The following is a 22,720-nucleotide window of genomic DNA, read 5'->3' as shown; positions in this document are numbered from 1 at the left end:
TGTCTATGGACAACGCTGGCTCTTTGGCTTAGAAATGGAGATGAGAACTACACCTCAGACACGACTAGACTTAATGTCAATGGAAAACTTTTACTTTTATCTTTAACATTTATATAACACATTTAGATATTCTAAGAACTTCACTTTTTTCATCCTATAATCTTTACCATAAGCCCTCTAGAGGCGCAGCAGGTTAAACCGCTGAGCTGCTGAACTTGCTGACCGAAAGGTTGGCAGTTCGAATCCAGGAAGTGGGGTGAGCTCTGGTGTTAACCCCAGCTACTGCTAACCTAGCAGTTCGAAAACATGCAAATATGAGTAGATCAATAGGTACCACTTCTGCAGGGAGATAGAGCTCCATGCAGTCCTGCTGGCCACATGACCTTGGAGGTGTCTATGGACGCCAGCTCTTCGGTTTAGAATGGAGATGAGCACCACCCTCCAGAGTAGACACGACTAGACTCAATGTCAGGGGAAAAATTTACCTTTAATCTTTACCATGTCCTGTGATGCAAGAATATATTGCTCAGTTCATATAAAGGAGGGACTGAAGCTAAGGCTGCATGATTTGATTAAGGCCAACTAATGAGTCAAGGTCCAAAAGGGGACTTAAATGGGATATCCCAGTTCATGCCCTAAATCAGAAAGCTACGCCCGTTCACCAATTTCAGTTTCAGCTTGTGGTCTCCAGAACCGGCACCTTAACACCTTTTTAAAAAAACACCCTCCACCCACTCTTCATTCACACAAAGCACTGACACCATTTTGGTTTTCCTCTCCAGTATTTATAAATTCGGAGCTGCTGATTGTACATTTCAAACCAAACTGGGCAAGCAGCACTGAAATCTTGCATGGACACCTCCTGCCCCAAGTACAGACAAGTCTCTCTTCAAGTCAGTCTTTCAAGATACGGGGTGACCGCTCCTTGCCATCCAGTCATCATCCCTCTCCAATTCCAGTGAAGACTAATCTCAGAGAAATCTGCATGACTATAAAGGCAGCAAGTGCTTGAGCATCATATTCGGAGTTCCTGTGGATGCTTACCGGGGAGGACAAACCCAGCCAAGCTCTAAAATGGGAAAGACCAGGCATGCTTTTCTGTGCCCACAGCAGAGCAGGGAACATGGCTTAAGACAGGGCGCTCAGTTCAGCCCTTGGGTGAATGCTGAGGGCTAGGCACTCAAAATGGCTGGCGACGAAGAGAAGTAGAGCCTTGAAAAGTCCTTGCTTTGTTTGCCTTGGTGATGTGAAGCATATGCTGGTTGTACACTAGAGAGTCCTGAGATTTTTGTTTCTGCTGTTCCTATTAATTCAAGTTGTACTACACCAGAAGACAGATGTAAACTGGAGCTTCCAGCAGTGACAGCAAAACCACCCGCCTTCCTTCTCTGTAGTGTGCGCCATCCAGTTCTGTGTGCATGCTGCCTTCAGGCCAAGGTCTTGGTTAAGTTACAGCTGGGCAGGTGTGGCAACAGGACGGGCAGCTAAAGTCCCCCCAAGTGCTGGACGATAAAGAAATCCTTTACGTGAAGCAGTAGCCCTTTCCAATAGGCTAAACATTCATGCACAGAAAGGGATAAAGGAAATGATGTTTGCAAGGCAAGGGCTTGAGGGCAGCAGGAGGGGGGAAGAGGAGGTGGGGTTATCCATGGGAGGAGAAGATTGGCCGGCTAATGTTGCTGTTGGTTGTCATCGCTGCAAGCTCCCATCTGCAAAGACAACAGAGTAGAATTAGGTACAAGACAGAGCAACAGCCAAGATTTTCCAGCTGCTAAACATTGTTTGGGGACACCTCAAAAAATAAAAATGCTCAGTTGTAGAAAGCTTTTACACCAACCCCTGCCATCCCCATCTAAACAGAGCCAGGTAGCAAGTGATTGAAGATTCCTACTCAAAACACTCAAAATCCACGGATGTTGTTGTTGTTTATTCGTTCAATCGCTTCCAACTCTTCGTAACCTCATGGACCAGCCCACGCCAGAGCTCCCTGTCTGCCGTGGCCACCTCAGCTACTTAAACCTCAAGCCAGTCACTTAAAGGATACCATCCATCCATCTTGCCCTTGGTCAGTCCCTCTTCCTTTTTCCTTCCATTTTCCCCAGCATCATTGTCTTCTCCAAACTTTCCTGTCTTCTCATTATGTGGCCAAAGTACTTCATCTTTGCCTCTAATATCTTGGTGGTGCAATGGCTTAAAAGCACTGAGCTGCTGAACTTGCTGACCAAAAGGTCGCAGGTTCGAATCCGGAGAGTGGCATGAACTCCCACTGTTAGCCCTGGCTTCTGCTAACCTAGCAGTTTGAAAACATGCAAATGTGAGTAGATCCAGCAGGAAGGTAACTGCGGTCCATACGGACAACGCTGGCTTTCAGATTAGAAATGGAGATGATCAACAACCCCCAGAGTCAGACATGACTGGACAGGGGGAAACCTTTACCTTTACTACCCTTCCCTCCAGTGAGCAGTCAAGTATTATTTCTGTTGGGTGAGTGGGCTTAATAACAAAAGATCCTCCTCATAAATGTACAACAGAGTAGCTTATCAGCAGCAGCGTGACCCAGCACCAGTAACTCAAAGTGATAGAAAGAACAAAAGCACAGAGCAATCATAGAATCAAAGAGTTGGAAGAGACCTCATGGGCCATCCAGTCCAACCCCCTGCCAAGAAGCAGGAATATTGAATTCAAATCACCCCTGACAGATGGCCATCCAGCCCGTTTAAAAGCTTCCAAAGAAGGATCCTCCACCACACTCCGGGGCAGAGAGTTCCACCGCTGAATGGCTCTCACAGTCAGGAAGTTCTTCCTCATGTTCAGATGGAATCTCCTCTCTTGTAGTTTGAAGCCATTGTTCCGCGTCCTAGTCTCCAAGGAAGCAGAAAACAAGCTTGCTCCCTCCTCCCCGTGGCCTCCTCTCACATATTTATACATGGCTATCATATCCCCTCTCAGTCTTCTCTTCTTCAGGCTAAACATGCCTAGCTCCTTAAGCTGCTCCTCATATGGGTCCTGCTCTCGGTCCCACTTCCATCCCAAGTGCGGCTGGTGGGAAAAATAATACAGTTGTACTATATACAATAACAAGGTTTCTATAACACAAATAAACAAATACATAGTAGCTTTACACACAGCAGCCTTTATACTGGAGCTTTACACAGGATGCTTCTCTCATATCAGGCCTTCTCATATCAGGCCTTCCTCGTACTGTGAGGCCTACCTCATAGAGAAGTGTCCTCACATAGACTGAGGAGTTCCTTCACTGAGGCAAACTAACAGTAACATTCTTTGGCCTACTAATTTTCCTCAGGGTGATGCTAGCATTGGCCCACTAACTCTAACAGGCTCTGACCTATTGACTCTTTCAGTGCTTGACTAACACTTTTGTAATCAAAAATACCCAGTTAATTTTTAATATTTCTGACAATTTCCTGCAGTATGGACTGGTTTGATCTTCTCGCGGTCCAAGGCAATCTCAGAATTTCCTCCAACACCACAGCTCAAAAGCGTCTATCTTCCTTCACTCAGCCTTTCTTATGGTCCAGCTCTTGCATCCAGAGGTTACTACTGGGAATACCATTGCTTTAATTAGGTGGACCTTTGTTGCCAGTGTGATGTCTCTACTCTTCATTATTTTATCGAGATTGGTCATTGCTCTCTTCCCAAGAAGTAAATGTCTTCTGATTTCCTGGCTGCAGTCTGCGTCTCCAGTAATCTTCGCACCTCGAAATACAAAGTCTGTCACTGCCTCCATGTTTTCTCCCCCTATTTGCCAGTTATCAATCAGTCTGGTTGCCATAATCTTGGTTTTTTGATGTTTAGCTGCAAACCAGCTTTTGCACTTTCTTTTTTCACCTTGGTTAGAAGGCTCCTCAGCTCCTCCTCACTTTCAGCCATCAAAGTGGTATCATCTGCATATCTTTAATGTTTCATCCAGCAATTTTAACTCCAGACATGGATTCATTAAGCCCCACACATTGCATGATATGTTCTGCATACAAGTTGAATAGGCAGGGTGAGAGTATACAGCCCTGCCGTACTCCTTTCCCCATCTTGAAGCAGTCTATTGTTCCGTGGTCTGTTCTTACAGTTGTTCCTTGGTTGTTATAGGTTCTTCACGAGACAGGCTTGGGATCCCCATATCACCAAGAACTTGCCACAGTTTAATATGATCCACACAGTCAAAGGCTTTAGAATAGTCAATATAACAGAAGTAAATGTTTTTCTTAAACTCCCTGCCTTTCTCTATTATCCAGAGGACATTGACAATTGGGTATCTTGTTCCTCTGCCTTTTCTGAACGCAGCTTGTACATTTGGCCACTCTCGCTCCATTGCAGGAGTCTACCTTGCAGGATCTTGGAAGGGGCCATGGAGGCCTTCAAATGCACAATTCAACATACTTTGTGGGAGCCACAAACCTCTATATGGTCTGTTCTTACTGTTGCTACTTGGTCATTATACAGATTTCTCAGAGACAGACAAGGTGACCTGGTATCCCCATACCACCAAGCAAATAATGGACAAATAATCTGACCTTTTTATATAGCCTGAACACTGAATGCCTTTCCACAATGACAAATAGCTTACCTGATATCGTGAGGAAGGCAGGACTGGTCCAGGTTGTATTGGATCACTGCCAGTTTACATAGCGTTTTTAAGCTGGGACCTTAGGAAAAAGGAAACATGCAGCATTATAATAATGATGTCCTGGGGAAAAATCCATGAAAAGCAGCAATAAGGGCAAGCCAGACTAAAGGATAGTTGCAACATAATAATAGGAAAAGGGGACAGTGGGGCTAAAGCTATCACAATAAGATTTTTTTAAAATCACCAAACACCGACAGGAGGTTAAACCAAGATGAAATACCCGAAGAAGTGCTTACGTACTGAAGTCTAAGATATACAGGTCTGAGTGATCCATCAGGTCAAATTCATCTCCCATGCCTTCCTCTGGGGATGGGCTGAGGGATTAAAAGAGGACATCATTAATCACTGCAACCCCATTCCAATTGAAGCTGATTCCTAGCTAGTTTGGGAGTCTTCCTTAGTGCTTCCCTGAGTTCAGTGGAACCTAACTGTTGCAACTGCTAATACCAATGAACTCTCGTTATTCTCTAATTTTGGAGGAAAAAACAACAACTACAGGAGTTCTGAATGTGTAATTGCAAATAACATTGGGAGGGGGGAAGATGAAAGGAGAGAAGTACATGAGATATGAACGTGGGCTAGGCATATACATTGATAGAAGCTGACAACATTTCAAAAAGCAGATTTTCTTGCTGTTTGACGCCTAAACATATGTTCATGAACAGCTAAAGCAGGGGTGTGTTCTGACGACTCCCTTTAATCTCTGTTCTTGCCACCCACCCTCCCACACATGGTCTGTGTTCTCAGCGCCTATTTGGTTTATAGATCATTAAAATGGTAAAGATTGCAAGGATTGTTTAATCCAACCCCATGCCACTGCAGGATCAAAGAGTCCTGCCTCGATGACATCCAAGGCTATTATCAATTCCTTTAACTGTTGGGATTATTTCCTTTCTCCACACCATGTGTATTCAGCTGGAGGGACCAGACTTGTTATCACAGAACAAAAATGTCTTCAGCCAGCGCTGCTTTTCAGTTCAATGTTGCTAAAAATGTTAGAACTGTGTAACGGCACACTTATTCTAACACTTTGTTTGCCCATTAGCAAAGAAGAGGCCTCTAGAAATCTGTCAAGTAGGACATAAGCTTGTGTTCTCTATTGGGTTTGAGTCATGTTGCTTATGGTTATGGTAGTGGAATCATCATCATCATCAGGAACCAAATACAGAAGATGAAGCATCAACATAAAATGCTCCCAGGGACTTACTGGCTGAACTACTATAAACAACAACAACAACAACAACAACAACAACAACAACAACAAACTTAAAAATATATCACACAGTCCTAAACGCTTGGGAAGTGTTCGACTTGTGATTTTGTGATACGAAATCCAGCATACATATCTCGTTTGCTGTGTCATACTGTGTTTTTGTGTCAGTAAAATAAAACTTTATTTATATTTCACTCTATCTCCCTAGAGGGACTCAGGGCAGATTCCAAACATAAAAGGCGAACATTCAATGCTTGAACACAACAATACACCCATAATAACGAAAATTGACAACCCAACATAAAAAACAATTTATGTCTTAACAACTAAAATTAAATTAAAAAACGCAACCTGTTACATCAGATCTAAGACAAAACATCAAACATCGAACAGAAGCTTCAATTTTCCAGTTCCTTGGGGGCAAATAGATTGATCATTGCTCAAGATGCCTGTTGAGCTGGTGGGGCGAACAGGGCACGGAAACGGATGGTAGCTATTAATCAGAGGTATAATGGTAGTATTACCATCGACTCCTCCTTCCCCCCATAGGCCAGTGAGCAGAGGTATGTCTGCAGGTGTTTCTTGAAAGCGGGGAGGGGGCCATCTTTAACTCCTTAGGAAGAGAATTCCTGAGGTGGGAGGGGGCCACAGAGAAGGCCCTTTCTCTCGTTCCCACCAGCCGCACTTCGGATGGAAGTGGGACCGAGAGCAGGACCTCATCTGATGACCACAGTGTCAGAGTTGGTCCACAGTGGGAGATGCAGTTCATCAAATAGTCTGGACCTGAGCTGTTTCCTCTGGACCTGAGGAATTTCATGGAGAATTAAAGTGCTGAATCCTTAGGCCACTAGTGATTATATCTGAGTATTTATAAAGGGGGATGTAGCACTTTAAAAAATTGCACCCTCAGCCTAAGGTATAGCAATACATCTAGGAATGTCTCAAACCTCTGAGGCACATGAACCCGAAAAAATAATCCTTATCCATTACAGGAGTCCCTGCATCATTGATAAGGATGTCTATTGGTTTTCCATGACCAATCATAATTTAGATTCAGCTTTACGTGATGCAGAAAGCTTTTTGATTAAGGTCACACCTTAATGCGGTGTCGTGATTTGAATGTTGGACTAGGAGGGTGGGAGACCAGGATACATCCATAGAAACACACTGACTGGGTGACCTTAGGCAAGTCACATTCTTCCCTTCTGAACAAATTCTGTCAAGAAGACCCCATTGACAGGCTCACCTTAGGGTTGCCATTGGAAATGACTTGAAGGCATACAACAATAACAAAACCACTGACAGCCTTTGTTCCTGCCCACTAGACACAATTTTTTTACTGAAGCCTACTCTGCACAAGCCTTGCTACGCTCCCATAATTTAAATTAACTCTGCTGAAAGCCTAACATATTTTTGACCTCTGCACTTTAATTCCTCAAGATGGTAATTTAGTGTTCTAGTCAAAAAGCAAAAGCTTTGCCTGAAGTCATCTTGTTAAATACCATGAATAATTATGGAACAAAATTAATATTTGCAAGCTGGATTTCTAGGTGGACACCAACTAATTCCCAGAATAGACAAGGAGATCCATCAACCACGGTTTAAGAAAGGAGAAACCTGAGCATGTAAGGAAGATGATACTTTGGCGCAAGGGCCAGATCTGTTTGTCCAAGCATCTTCCCAGTTGCTTGGGTTTTCTCCGGCCTCCCTTCTTCCTTAGGAAACAAACAAGGTCCCCTGCACTCCTCCCCGCAGCACACAGGGCCGGATGTTCTGGCACCATCTGGAGATTTCATTATCACAAAAGGTCACACAGACCCCTAGCAGGCAGCCAACTTTGGGGCAGGGGGAGAGGAGTGGGGGAATCAGATTGAGGCTTGGTATTAGATGACTCCAAAACATCAATGACATCTGAGTTCTCTAAAGTTCAAAGGGTCCTTTTTTGTTTGGGAAAATGGCTTTTTCAGAAAACAAAACCAAAATATCAAAGCAGAGAGAGGAACTGTGCAAAGCAAATGAAAGCTGAGTATCCCTTATTTTGAAATATTTGAAACCAGGAATACAAATATTTGCAAATATGTATGTACTGAGATATCTTGGAAATGGGACCCACATCTAAACACAAAGGTTTCATAGGCAGCTTATACTTAAGCAAAAGGTGCATGGTCATCTATTGGGGGTGTTTTGATTGCATATTCCTGCATGGCAGGTGGTTGGACTGGATGGCTCTTGTGGTCCCTTCTGACTCAGAGATTGCCCTGAGTCCTCATCAGAGTGAGAAGGGCAGGGTATAAATATGGTAAATAAATAAACTCTACAATTTTAAGATATATAGCAGTTCTATCTTCATGATCACATCTCCTCCCCCACCCCCCATGTACCTGCTCAACACTTGAGCAGGTACATGGGGGGTGGGGGTGGAGATGTGATCTGCTGGGGAGGCCCTCCTCTCATTCCCACCATCATCACAAACGTTATTGGTGGGGACGAGTGAGAGGGCCTTCTCAGTGGTGGCCCCTCGGCTTTGGAACACCCACCCCAAGGAGATTAGGCAGGTCCCCACACGGTCCTCCTTCCGTAGGGATCTGAAGACTTGGATGTTTAAACAAGCCTTTGAGAACGTCTAACCCCAATGGTCTACAATCAATGACACAGCATTGCATTTTCATCCCATGCTCTGTTACTTAGCTACAATTTGCACTATCCCATTCCCTTGTCTTGTTTACAGTTTGGCTATGTCTTATGGTAGTTGTCACCATTTGGGTTGTTCTGAGTTTTAAATTATTGTTTTTGTATTCTATAGTTTTTACTTTATTGTATTGTATTGTGTGCTTATTTTATGCTTTGACTTAGGAACTTTGTGCCATATGTAAGCCGCTCTGAGTCCCTTTGGGGAGATGGAGGCAGGATACAAAAATAAAGTTGTTATCGCCTTAAGATGTTATACACAATAATTTTAATAATTTTGTGCATGAAACTATGTTTGTGTACAATGAACTTTCAGAAAGCAATGATCTCTTTCAGAAGCAATGAACTTTCAGAAAGCAATGGGTATCTCTGACACCCATGTGGATAATTTTGGATTTTGGAATTCCAGAAAAGAGATGCTCAAACTGTATTTTAAAAACACATTTTAAAAGCAATTAAAAAGAAAACTTGATTCTACAGAAGAAGAAGAAAACAGCCAATCTTTTCTGCCTGTCGCTAAAATCTGGATAGACTGGATTGCTTATAATGCCACAATCACAAGGTTGCTGATAACATAAGCAATCTGACCACAACACTGCTGTAGATGGTTTCCGCTTCATTGCAGCTCCAGAATTCTTATGTGGTGGTCAGTTTACGGAGTTAAATTGACCTCTGCCCCATCGACCACTACAGTGAATGAAAAAGTGCTGAAAACACAGGAGCTGGTTATCCCTGGTCTACCACTTCTTGATAATCATTCTATTCAACATTGGATCTAATACAGAGCCTTGAGTATGGCAGCAGCGGTCTTTAACAAGACAAATTGTGTACTATTCGTTTCTTCTCTTTAGTTCCTGTGCTTTTGACAGCACTAAAATACAATACTGTACTCTGGTGTACAATCCATTGTACCTTGGCTACTCCAGCAGTCAGGAGATCTGTTAGCTCCTATTTATATACTGCTTAATGGCCACAGTCAAGTAAATCCAATAAAGCTAAGAAGAAGGTTCATATTTTATTTTCTGCAGGACCCTTAGGAATTGGTCTCTGAAGAAATGGGTCCTGCTATTACTCAATCAACAATTATTAATTAAACCGAGGAAGGATGCAAGGCAGATGCAGCAGAGGCTATTAGATGTTATGACCCAAACAGAGTAAATGAATGTATTATGATGTTAACATCAAAGAGAGAAATGAAACAAACACCACGACTGGTTTCAATAATTAGAAAATTGGTGAAAGGGGCAAATGAGAGAAAGGACAAAGAAAAGGACAGAGAATTGATGTATCGGAGTGGCTAGACAATAACCATTTTTAAATCAGAGGCCTAAAAGAATGTCTATTAAAGAAAATCTGACATCTAGTTTGTTGTAGGATTCATGTGCAAAACTAACATCTCTACACTGATTTTTAGAGTTTGGAAGGGCTACATTTTTGGATTAACACTTGCAGGATACCCCCAGTAGTATGTGGGGTAGCTTCTAGATCAGGCATGGGCAAATTTTCTAACTTGGGGGGGCACATGGCAAGCTGGAGTGGGGTGGGTGTGCCCAGAGGAAGGAGGTTCTCCCCAACCCCCCTCCCTGTCCTTTCCTCCCCTTCCTCTTCTCTTTCGGAGGCAGAAAGTGGAGGAAAGATAGGAAAGATTTGGATCCCAAAAGGCTTAGCCTTGGTCAGGATAAGATGGTGGAAGGGAGAGGAAAAGTGTATCCGTTACATTCCGTATTGCCTACTCCTGATATAGAATCCTAGAGCTGGAAGAGATCCCCAAGGGTCATCCAGTCCAACCCCTGCCATGAAAGAAGGCACAATCAAATAACTCCTGATAGACAGCTTCTGCAGAAAAGCCTCCAGAGAAGGAGACTTCGCCACACTCCAATGCAGCCTATGCCACTCTCCATAGCTCTTACTCTCAATAAGTTCTGCCTAATCTTTTCAGTCAAATCTCTTTCCCTGCCATTTGAAACCATTGTTTCCTTGTTTCCTGGTCTCTAGAACAACAGAAAGTCACATTTTCCCTTTCCTCATCAATGGGACACCCTTTTAAATCTTGAAACATGGTTCTCATGTTCCCTCTCAACCTTCTCTTCTACCAGCTAAACATTCCTCAGGAGGAAAGGAGGAAGGAAAAAAAGGAAGGAAGGAAGGAAGGAAGGAAGGAAGGAAGGATGGATGGGGGAGGGGAAGGGATGGATGGATGGATGGATGGATGGATGGATGGATGGGAAGGAGGGTGTAAAGCAGTGTTTCTCAACCCGGGGGGTCGGGACCCCTGAGGGGGTCGTGAAGAGGTGTCAGAGGGGTCGCAAAAGACCATCAGAAAACACACTATTTTCTAATGGTCATAGGTATTCCATGTGGGAAGTTTGAGCCAATTCTATCGTTGGTGGGGTTCAGAATGTTCTTTGATTGTAGTGAACTATAAATCCCAGCAACCACAACTCCCAAAAGTCAAGGTCTATTTTCCCCAGACTCTACCAGTGTTCACATTTGCACATATTGAGTATTTGTCCCAAGTTTGGTCCAGATCCACCATTACGTGAGTCCACAGTGCTCTCTGGATGTAGGTGAACTACAACTCCCAAACGCAAGGTCAATGCCCACCAAACCCTTCCAGTGTTTTCCGTTGGTCATGGGAGTTCTGTGTGGCAAATTAAGTTCAAATCCATCGCTGGTGGAGTTCAGAATGCTCTTTGATTATAGGTGAACTATAAATCCCAGCAACTACAGCTCCCAAATTACAAAATCAGTCCTCCCCCAACCCCACTAGCATTTACATGTGGGTGCATTGGGTATTTGTGCCAGTGAATGAAAATACATCTTGCATATCTAATGTTTACATTATGATTTATAACAGTAGCAAAATGACTGTTAGGAAATAGCAACAAAAACAATGTTATGGTTGGGGGTCACCACAACATGAGGGACTGTATTAAGGGGCCACGGCATTAGGAAGGTTGAAAACCACTGGTGTAATGGAATGGAGATAGGGAAGGTAGGGAGAAAGGAAAGAGAGAAGGAAAGAGAAAAAAGGAAGGAAGGAAGGAAGGAAGGAAGGAAGGAAGGAAGGAAGGAAGGAAGGAAGGAGAAAGACAGAGAGGGAAGGAGGGAGGAAAGAGAGGAGGAAGGAAGGACAAAGGGTGGAAGGGAAGGAAGGAGGGAGGGAGGGAGAAAGAGTAGGAAAGGAAGGAAGAGAAGAAGCAAAGAGAGAAGGAAGGAAAAGATGGTGTGAGAGAGAGTCTGAGAAAAGAGGCCAAGGGGCTACATCCAGCCCTCAGGCCTGGGTTTCCTCATACCTATTCTAGATTTTAGCATTAGTTAATCAGAATTACTGCCAACAATATTATTAAGTAATTCAAAAGGCACAAAATGTACTCCAAAATTGAAAGTCAATGCATGGATTTAAGGTAGGTGTATATTAAGGCTATTACTTCAGAAGATGAAACTTAGAGGACCTCTGAGTGTGCTAAGGCAATGTTACAAAATGCATGGGTTTGCCATTAGTAAGGCTCATCGACATATTAATGCTTCATTAAGTGCACTCAGACTATGATTTCATGAGCAAATGTACAATGTTAGGTCTCAGTTGAAATACATGTCAGTGGGAGATTCTCACTCTTTTTATCAGAAAAAGGAGGCACCGTGGCTCTTTTAATTTTCACCCTGAGTAGCAAGAGCACACAGGTCAACCTCAAATCTACTTTATTATTCCTTGAGACAACACCTGTTGAAAAACATCTGAGCAAAATAGAAAACACTTTCAGGCCACACCACGGTGTTATAGTTTCCCAGCCAGAATAATCTAATCTTATTTCACATCCACAAGGCAGGAAACCCTAATGCATTCCTTATCTTTGTGAGGGAGACAAGGGCAGCGTCTACAGTATTATAGACAAGCCTTAAGGGTTAAGAGAAGTCAGAGTTCAAGGCCAAAAGGACCGCTGGAAGAGGGAGGCCAGACGACAGGCTGAATGGCTTTCTTAGGGCACCTCCTCTTATCGGCCAGGCACCGGAGCTATTCAAGTTGGTGGGATAGCTTTGCTGTTTTCCCACTGCCCAATCTGAGCAGAAGTCTATGTCGCTTGTAAGTTTATCTATAGAGTTTGCTCAGCCAAAGTCAGGTGGAGGAAAGCTATCAACAAGAGAAGGCAGCAAAATCTTTGAAAGGGCTCCCCAGAGTAAATGCAAGCCCACAGACTTCATGTGAAGCCTAATCTCAATTATTTATTAGCAACCACTGCATATCCTATGCAAAAAACCTCACAAAACGCCAAAGTGCAATAGTCTAGACCCATAGAAATCAGGAAAGAGAGAGCTTATGAGCCTTCTATCGTGCTCAGAACTCCTCTGGGAAGGATCAAATAGACCAGGGTTCAGTTCCGCTTGCAGTCTCCTTCTATCAACACTATGCAGTGCATGCACATTACAAGAGTCCTTTGCTGAAATACCACTGAGCATTGCTTAATGTTTCACACGGGGTAACAGTGAAACCCTGGAAATAAGATTCTCTGTTTCTATATATAAATCCATCTCACGGTTTAAGAAGTGAATATACTGCTTATGTAAGGTCAATTGTAACAAAGATGCTCTGACCATTTCTTTCTCTTTCTTTTCATGGCATTCATGAGGCTGTGCCTTCTATTCATCTGTTGGCAGGCAATGGAAAGAGAGGAGAGGGACAGGGAATCAGCTCTCTAAGGAGAGAAGCTGTTTTGCGATATTTTTCAGCTACAGACACTCCATTGTGGCCAATCTTCTGATTAAAATACCTGTTGGACTTTCTGTGGGGGTTTAAACATCCTGAATGATGGCATATTGCACAGCTTTCCAAACACTTTGTTGTGCTGAAACGATTTTTAGACATGCATCATTTTGCAACCCTAACGACTAGCAAATTGGAGGTTCAACCAACCCCTTATAAGACATGTCGATACATATGCAAATCATAATAACGGAACAACACAACATATCTCATGAAAATCTTCCATGTATATATTTAAAAATATGTGATGTATTGCTTATTTTACATAGACTCAGAGGTTTCTCGTTATGTTTGTGTGACACAACAACATACTGAAGTGCCGCAACACAGTTTGGAAAGCTCTGGTGCCCAGCTTTGTGACACATACAGATTCAGGAGAAATGCCTCTAGAACATGGCCCTATAGCCCAAAAAAACCTACAAGAACCTAGTAGATTCAATATTGCTTATCCAAAACGCTTCAAACCAGAAACGTTTTGTATTTTGAATCTTTCTATATAAAGCATTATGTACAAGGGTTATCCAGAAAGTAAGGTTACAAAGCACATAGCTCTCATGGGGAATTTTCTCAGGAGAAGTTGGTATTACTGCTATGTAGCGGGAAGCCAGTGGAAGTGAACGAGCAGTGCCAGGCGTCAGTAACTCATCGACTGGCATTGTAGTGAAGGTTAGAGATGAGTGTCCTTATTCTGTTTCCCACCAAGTGCGAAGTTCCCGCTGTAATACACTAGCTAAAAGCTAAGGGCATGAATGCTGCTTCGATTCATCATGAGAAAAATCGAGGCGTCAGTGTTTTGGGATAGAAAAGGGCTTCTGCTTGTTATTGTTTTGGAAAGAGGTGAAACAATCAATGCTGCAATATGTTGTAAAACCACAAAGAAACTTTGCAGAGCCACCCAAAACAAGTGTCATGGGATGCTGATGGTGGGAGTCTATCTCCTGCATGACAATGCGAGTCCGCACACTACTCATGTAACACAAGAGTTGTTGACTTCATTTGGTTGGGATTTTTTAAGCCACCCCTCACAGCCCCGATCTCACACCCAGTGACTATCATCTGCTCACTAAATTGAAGGAACACTTGGGTGGAAAACACTTTTCCGACGAGGAGGTGATGAAAATCAAAGTGACGAACTGGCTGAAAAAGGCGGTGGGAGACTTCTATGACACAAGCGTCAAAAAACTCATCAAATGGATTACAAAATGTATTGAAAAATAATATCTATGCTACAATCCATGTAAGTTTTATTAAAAAAAATTCATTTTTTATATTTTAAACAAATCTTGAAATTTTACTTTCCGGATATCCCTTGTATCTTAGAAATTAGATCCACATCTAAACATTAAATTCATTTTGTTGTGGTTTGTTTTTTATTCGTTCAGTTGCTTCCAACTCCTCGTGATCTCATGGACCAGCCCACGCCACAGCTCCCTCTAAGCCATGGCCACCCCCAGCTCCTTCAAAATCAAGCCAGTCACCTCGACTTTGTTGCGCATATACCTTTTATACATAGACTATGTACAATTTTACTTTGTGAATGGAATAAAGTTTATGTACCACCAGAAAGCAAAAGTGTCAATGTCTCAGTCACCCATGGGGTCAATTTCAGATTTTAAAGTACTTTAGAATTATAGATAAGAGACTGTCAACCTGTATTTATTAATACAACAGTCTAAGGTTTGTAACTCCATTATCTGCAGATAAACTGTCAGGTTTGATGGACAAACACTGTATTTTAGGGGTGAGCACGCATGACCCTGTGAGATTTGCTTTGCTTTTCATACTCGAGTTCAAAACATACTACATTTCTTTCCATCTCTTGAAAGGACCCTGGGCAGCTAACAATGAAATTGAATTAAAACAAATTAAGACCTAAAAACAGATGAAAGCACACATCAATGAAGAGAAACAGCCCTGTTCAACAATAACCCAATTTTCTGAATACAATTTCTAAGATCACATATGAAAATAGGATGATTTTCCATCATGTATATTCATCTCATCATAATCTGTATCAAAGGCTAATTTGATAACAGAACAAAAGGAATGTGTGGGTACACCACAGCAAGCCTTTCACTTTACCTTTCTGAAAGCTATTACATGCTCTTTCTTTGCTGCAAACTAGAGGAAAAATGTAGGTTACATAGAATTGTAATTGTAATAACGAAACACAACATATCTCATGAAAGGAGAGAAGGGCTCCTTTGAGTCTGAACAACAAACTGATGAGATTTGGTTCTCTTTAATTGCTGTTTCTTACACCATTTTAATAATGGATTCAAAGACAAGCTGGGTGTTATTCTTCCACTAATGTCTCCTCTAAACCTTGCTATACGCTGCAATTTTTATCTCTCCCCTCCGCCTGCCCCAACTTCCTGGTGACCTGTCACCTTCAGGACAATATAAGAGGCAGGAACCTTTTCGTTTACGATGACTTCCTGGAAAACGTCTTATCAAGCCAGCCAGCTTCAGAGAAAACCTGATAGCTGTTCAGAGGAAGTGAACCAAGCTTTGCACCCCCCACCAACCTCTGGCTCTCTTATCCTCCTTTTCCATGGATAAATACAGTCCTACCAAAGCAGCAAAAATGTGGGAAGCAACTATAGTGTGCAATGAAACTTGTTGCCAACAATTAGCTACAAAATAAGCACATCTAGTACATCCTTATTCTGATAACACAACCCTGAAAACCGATGGCAAAAAGCATTAAAAAGCCTCCAGGAGGAAAAAAAAATCCAAGGCAACCCATCACTTTGATATGCGCACATCACATTATCTGTACATTTAATGTGCTGCTATTGATGTCCCTTTGGTAAAAAAAAATGTCAATTTCTACCAATGTTTTGGAACAATGAGATCCAAGATAATATATACTCTGCTCACAACATTTTGATACATTCCCTGTATTTAAATCCTTAGATATAAGGATATTATTTTTAAACAGGCTAACATCCTTTTAATTTCCCTTTCCTTATTTCTGTATTCTAATCACCACCATGATATAGCACCTTCACAATCTTGTTAGAAGTGGAAAGGCAATTCTGAAAGCCATTATTTTATGCCGCTAGTACATTCTGTACTATCATTAATGGACTCCATTTAAATCCAAATGTTAGTCACAACAACAATGGGAGAAAAGGGTAGTTGTGAGGAAGAACAGAAGGAAGAAAGTTTATAGAATCACAGAATCACAGCTGGAAGAGTCTGCATGGGCCATCTAGTCCAACCCCCTGCTATGCAGGAAAAGCACATTCAAAGTACCCCTGACAGATGGCCCTCCAGCCTCTGTTTAAAGGCTTCCAAGGAAGGGGCTTCCGCCACACTCTGAGGCAGGAAGTTCCACTGCTAAACAGCTCTTACAGCCAGGAAGTTCTTCCTAATGATCAGGTGGAATCTCCTTTCCTGTAATTTGAACCCATTCCTCTGCGCCTAGTCTCCAGGGCAGCAGAAAACAAGCCTGCTCCTTCCTCTCCTATAACATCCTTTCACATATTTATAAATGGCAATCATTTCTCCTCTCAACCTTCTCTTCTGCAGGCTAAACAATCCCAGCCCTTTAAGCCACTCCTCATAGGGATTCATAGTCTTCAGACCTTTGATCATTTTAGTTGCCCTCCTCTAGATACCTTCCAGCCTCTCAATATCTCTTCTAAATTGTGGTGACTAAAGCAGAAAAGAGAGGCACCATGACTTGCCTTGATTTAGACACTATACTCTTTTTGGTGCAGCCCAAAATACCATTACCTTTTTATTTATTTATTTATTTATTTCACGCATTTCTACCCCGCCCTTCTCAGCCCCCGAGGGGGGACTCAGGGCGGCTTACAAAAGGCACAATTCGATGCCAACAACAAACAATAAGATAAAACATGTATCAATAGCAATTATAAACAATTAAAACAAGCAAGTTATATATCGCAATCAATAAAACCAATCTAATGTTCAACGTTCGCCAGGTCAGAATCCATAAATTCATTCCACATTGTCATTGTTTTTAGCTGCTACATCACACTGTTGGGTCATGTTTAATGTGTTGCTCATGAAGACTCCAAGATCTTTTTCACAAGTACTTTTGTCGAGCCAGAAATCATCCATTCTGGATCTTTGCATTTCATTTTTTCTGCCTAAGTGTAGTATCTTACATATGTCCTTGTTGACATTTATTTTGTTAATTGTGGCCCAGCTCTCTAATTTGCGAAGAAGGTGGGACCGAGAGCAGGGCTTCCCCAGAAGATCTTAAAGTTTTAATAGGCTCATAAGAGGAGATGCGTTCAGACAGATAAGTTGGACCAGAACCGTTTAGGGCTTGATAGGCCAAGACCCACACTTTAAATTGGGTTAAAACCAATTCTCAATCAGGTGTTTGGACTACAACTCCCAGAAATCCCAGCCAGTTTACCAGCTGTTAGATTTTCTGGGAGTTAAAGGCCAAAACATCTGGGGACCCACAGATTGAGAACCACTGCTCTAAACCTTCATCCAAGTCATTAATGAAGATGTTGAACAGAACTGAATCCAGGACCGAACCCTGCAGCACTCGTCACTTATTTCCAGTATGAAAAGGAACCACTGAAGAGGATTAAGAGGAATTGCTCTTTGAGTTTGGTTGCTTGGTCAATTACAGATACACCTAAGAAAAAGCATTATTCAGATGAAATGATGTGAAGCAGCATTTTTGAGATGGAATGATTCGATAAAGCTACTTTCTTCATTTGCTTTGTTTTGAGCTTCGTCACATAATATACATCTCTTTGTGTAGGAGAAGATAATTCAGTGGAGCAATCCAAAACTGTTACAAGCTACCCATTCTTGTCATCTCATAAATCTGTTCCACAACTAAATGGCCTTTGGGTCAATTTCTTGGGGAATCGAAGGCTTTTCAATGCAACTTATCCACGCGGATACTCTTCTAATGATAGGATATGTATGTGTGGGTATGCTCCATATGTAAGTGTAAAAAAGAACCTTGCTTTATGGAGAAGTATTTAACATTATGACTTTCCAATTATCCCTGTCTTTTGGTTTAATGGGCTTGAGGTCAGATCAATGGCTCAGTCAATCAAATCAGATATCCCCACTTAGCCCTGTACTCTAGGGCAAGGTATAAAGGAAAAGGAAGCAGCAAACCCAGAGCAATGACATGAAAAATTGAGTTGTCACTGTCGGTCTCAGGTATACATTAAGAATATCTTGCGTCTGGTGAACTAATTCAGTGAATACTGGTAGCTCCTAAGACATTTAGTTCTATGACCTCACTAGACTATCAAACAATACACCTTAAAGTAGCAACATTTAAAAGATTATATTATTTTAAAAATAAATTAGTTACTAGATATGTTGACTAATTGAAAATACACACATTCCACAGAATCATAGTTGGAATAGATCACATCGGCCATCTAGTCCAGCCTCCTGCCATGCAGGAATTTCTTTGAAAGAAGACATTTATTGGGTTGCTGTGAATTTTCCGGACTATATGGCCATGTTCCAGAAGCTTTCTCTCCTGACATTTCACCCACATCTATGGCAGGCATCCTCAAAGGTTGTGAGGTCTGTTGGAAACTATGCAAGTGGGGTTTATATATCTGTGGAATGTCCAGGGTGGGAGAAAGAACTCTTGTCTGTTTGAGGCAAGTGTGAATGTTGCAATTGGTTAGCTTGATAAGCATTGAATGGCCTTGCAGCTTCAAAGTCTGGCTGCTTCCTGCCTGGGGGAATCCTTTGTTGGGAAGAGCCATTGATTTTATACTTTGTTATGGTGTTGATTGTAATTTGATGTATGTTAGTAAGACATTAAATTTTACCACTATTTCTGTGTAAACCGCTTTGAGTATCCCAGGGGTAAGAAAAGCGGTACAAAAATACTGTAAGTAAGTAAGTAAGTAAATAAATGTTAACTGCCCGTGATTGTTTCATGTTTGGAATTCCTTTGTTTTCTGAGTGTTGCTCTTTATTTACTGTCCTGATTTTATAATTTTTTAATACTGGCAGCCAGATTTTGTTCATTTTCATTGTTTTGTCCTTTCTGTCTTAATAACCGGTAAGTTATTAAGAGTGGTCTGACATTTCTGTGTTCTCAAATAATATGCTGTGGGCGAAACATCAGGAGAGAATGCTTCTGGAACATGGCCATACAGCTCAGAAAACTTACAGCAACCCAAGGATTCCAACCATGAAAGCCTTCAACAACACATAAAACATTTGTTGATGTCTTTTCATACATTGACTCCCAAGTGTCTCCTATTCAAAGGACTACTGTATCCTCACCAACACTCAGAATCCTATATCCTATGTATTTTTCTTGGTTTGCAAACTGTGAACTAGGCAAGACAGTATCTCTGTTCTTATGACTAAGCCATCCACTCCTTTTTCTCCTCCCTTCTGCTGTTGCATGCTGACTTTGGTGATGAGATTCTACATCCCATTAAGCCACAGTTCCCTGCTAATTATTAATATGAATTAATAAATGGTGACGACTGTAAGAATTGTCCATATTGGCACAATATTTGGTAGCAAACTGCTACTGGCTAAGACATTCTGAGAGTTGCTTTAGTCGGATCTCATTTCTGCTATTCTTATTTTTTGTGTACTAGGCTGTTTAACATATCTTAAAACTTTCAAAATAAACAGGTAAGAAAATAATGTAATTTATAATCAAGTCACCAGCTTACATGCATTAGTATGTTCACCATCATCGGAAAAATCTCAGATGGCAAAGATTCCACTACACTCACATACTTCCTGGGTTTTGACAGCTGGTATATATCTTGACCACTTCCAGCTGACCTCCATCCTGCTCAAAACACTGCCTATGTTTGACAACTCTTACAGTTAAGACTCAGCTCAATTAAAACTAACTTTGTTACAAAGACAAAGGTAATGCCATCACTCATCTAGAATTTGCAGCTTTGTAGCTATTGTCAGAGTCATGAGTCCCAAATGGTTTCCTGTCTGTGTTTCTTTCTGGACTGTTCAGAGTGCAACAAATGTGCAATTGTTTTGCAAATGAGGAAATTGGGTTCACACAATTTCTTTAACTCACCTACATTACAATCTTTCACAGGAATTGTATTCATTTTTTGGGTGGGGAGAGGTGAGTCAGAAGTATCCACTGGCTGTATTGTCGAAGGCTTTCATAGCCGGAATCACTGGGTTGTTGTAGGTTTTTTCAGGCTATATGGCCATGTTCTAGAGGCATTCTCTCCTGACATTTCGCCTGCACCTATGGCAGGCATCCTCAGAGGTTGTGGGGTCTGAAACCTACAACAACCCTATCCACTGGCTGTTTTATATGATGTTAAAAAGAACACAATAACAGTGAATGGTGATGCACAAGAGCTATTACCTTTGGTGTACTATTTCCTTTGCAGGTGTTCATTAAATCGTAGAGTTGGAGGAGGCCTCGTGGGCCATCCAGTCCAACCCCCTGCCAAGAAGCAGGGAAATCACATTCAAAGCACCCCTGACAGATGGCCATCCAGCCTCTGCTTAAAAGCCTCCAAAGGAGGAGCCTTCACCACACTTCAGGGCAGAAAGTTCCAGCTCTTTCTGAACAGCTCTCACCATTAGGAAGTTCTTCCTCATGTTCAGGTAGAATCTTCTTTCCTGTAGTTTGAAGCCATTGTTTCGTGTCCTAGTCTCCAGGGAAGCAGAAAACAAGCTTGCTCCCTCCTCCCTATGACTTCCCTCACATCTTTATATATGGCCATCATGTCTCCTCTCAGCTTTCTCATCTTCAAGCTAAACATGCCCAGCTCTTTAAGCCGCTCCTCATAAGGTTTGTTCTCCAGACTCTTGATTATTTAAGTCGCCCTCCTCTGGACACATTCCAGCTTGTCAACATCTACCTTCAATTGCGGTGCCCAGAATTGGACACAGTATGATTCCAGGTGTGGTCTGACCTTGGCAGAATACAGGGGTAGAATGACTTCCTTGGATCTAGACACTATCTCATATTTATGAAGGCCAAAATCTCATTGGCTTTTTTTGCTGCCGCATGACATAGTTGGCTCATGTTTAACTTGCTGTCCACGAGGACTCCAAGATCTTTTTCACATGTACTACTGTCGAGCCATGCGTCCCCATTCTGTATCTTTGCATTTCATTTTTTCTGCCTAAGTGGAGGATCTTGCATTTGTCACTGTTGAACTAGTTTTGGCCCATCTCTCTAATCTGTTAAGATCATTTTGAATTCTGCTCCTGTCTTCTGAGGCATTAGCTATCCCTCCCAATTTGGTGTCACCTGCAAATTTGATGATCATGCCTTCTAACCCTTCATCTAAGTCATTAATAACGGTAAGCCAAAATAACTGTATAGTTTTGGGATAGGAATTCTGTACCCTTTCAGTTGTTGGACTGCACATTCTGGCAGCCATAGCCAGTACAAACAATGATGAGGAATTCTTGGAATTACTCTCCAACAACAATGGATGGCGATATGATTTCCATCCCTGGAAAAGTTGGACTACTTGCCTGAAAGTTGAAATGGGTGTTCTCCACTTACTCCTGCTTTGGAAGATATATCTTACCAGGACTTTTAAAAGACAAAAAGCCTGTGTATCTGTATGTAAAACATTGTACTCATCACACGCCCACCTCCATCTCCTGTGGGATGGAACATCAAACAACTGTTGGACGAGACTCAGGGGATGTCTTTGAAAGGATGGAGTGTGGATGGAGGATGTTCTACACATTATGCAGAAAGCCCCAGGCAGGCAGTAACATTCACCAAAAGGAGAAAAATGTCAACACAGGAAATAGATATTGTCCCATTCAAAGGATACAGATTCCAATGTTTATGTTATATATGAACACCCTGGAGCCCAAGCAGTTTTTAAAAAACAGAGGAACAATGGCTTCCTTTCCATGCATACCTTTATCTTCTTGGCACATTTGTGCTAAGAAGGATTCCTGCACGATTTTCTCATTTTTTCCAAAAGTGACATTACCCAAAGAGTAAGATTCAAGGCCAAATGAAAATAGTCTAATGAGTGATCAATCAGAACCAGAGACTTGGAACAAGGTTTGCCATGTGCTTCTACTTAACCCCACTGCATCTTTCTAAACCAAGGACTAAAAAAGAACTACAGAAACAGCATGTGGGAAGGAGGGGACAACCTTCTGACTTCTTTATGTTGTGCTGCATTTTGCTTCTTGCTTTTTTATGTAGAACTGCAGTCCATTTTTAGGAAGACATCTGCGATAGTACTGAGCTAAGGCCATAGTATGAAAAACAATGTGGCATGTAGTGCCCACAAACCGGGGCTCTTTCCGTTTCCCCCATTCTCTCTCTTTTTCTCTCTCTCATACGTATATACACACATTCAAAGCTGAATCTCCAAAAGCCATAAAAAACAAGCCCTTTCACCATTTGAACTCTTTTGTCAGAAAGGGACATAACAGCCTACAGTGGGTC

The 22,720-nt window shown here is 41.9% G+C and overlaps 1 protein-coding gene across 2 annotated transcripts in view; it reads right to left on the bottom strand.

Annotated features, from left to right (window-relative positions):
• Positions 1-763: 763 nt before the first annotated feature.
• KLHDC3 (kelch domain containing 3) overlaps positions 764-22,720 on the bottom strand; it is a 73,060-nt gene continuing 51,103 nt past the window's right edge. For both annotated transcript variants that reach the window (XM_060754456.2, XM_067463433.1), the window contains exons 9-11: positions 4,883-4,956; positions 4,583-4,661; positions 764-1,709 (exon numbers count right to left, since the gene is read on the bottom strand). In XM_060754456.2, the coding sequence (XP_060610439.2) occupies positions 1,643-1,709; positions 4,583-4,661; positions 4,883-4,956 (220 nt within the window). In that variant the 3' untranslated portion in view covers positions 764-1,642. The remainder of the gene's footprint in view (positions 1,710-4,582; positions 4,662-4,882; positions 4,957-22,720) is intronic.

Source organism: Anolis sagrei, chromosome 1, assembly GCF_037176765.1.
Source record: "Anolis sagrei isolate rAnoSag1 chromosome 1, rAnoSag1.mat, whole genome shotgun sequence".
Lineage (NCBI taxonomy): Eukaryota > Metazoa > Chordata > Lepidosauria > Squamata > Dactyloidae > Anolis > Anolis sagrei.
Note: the sequence above shows the minus strand (reverse complement) of the source record. Positions and strands in the feature narration are given on the sequence as shown.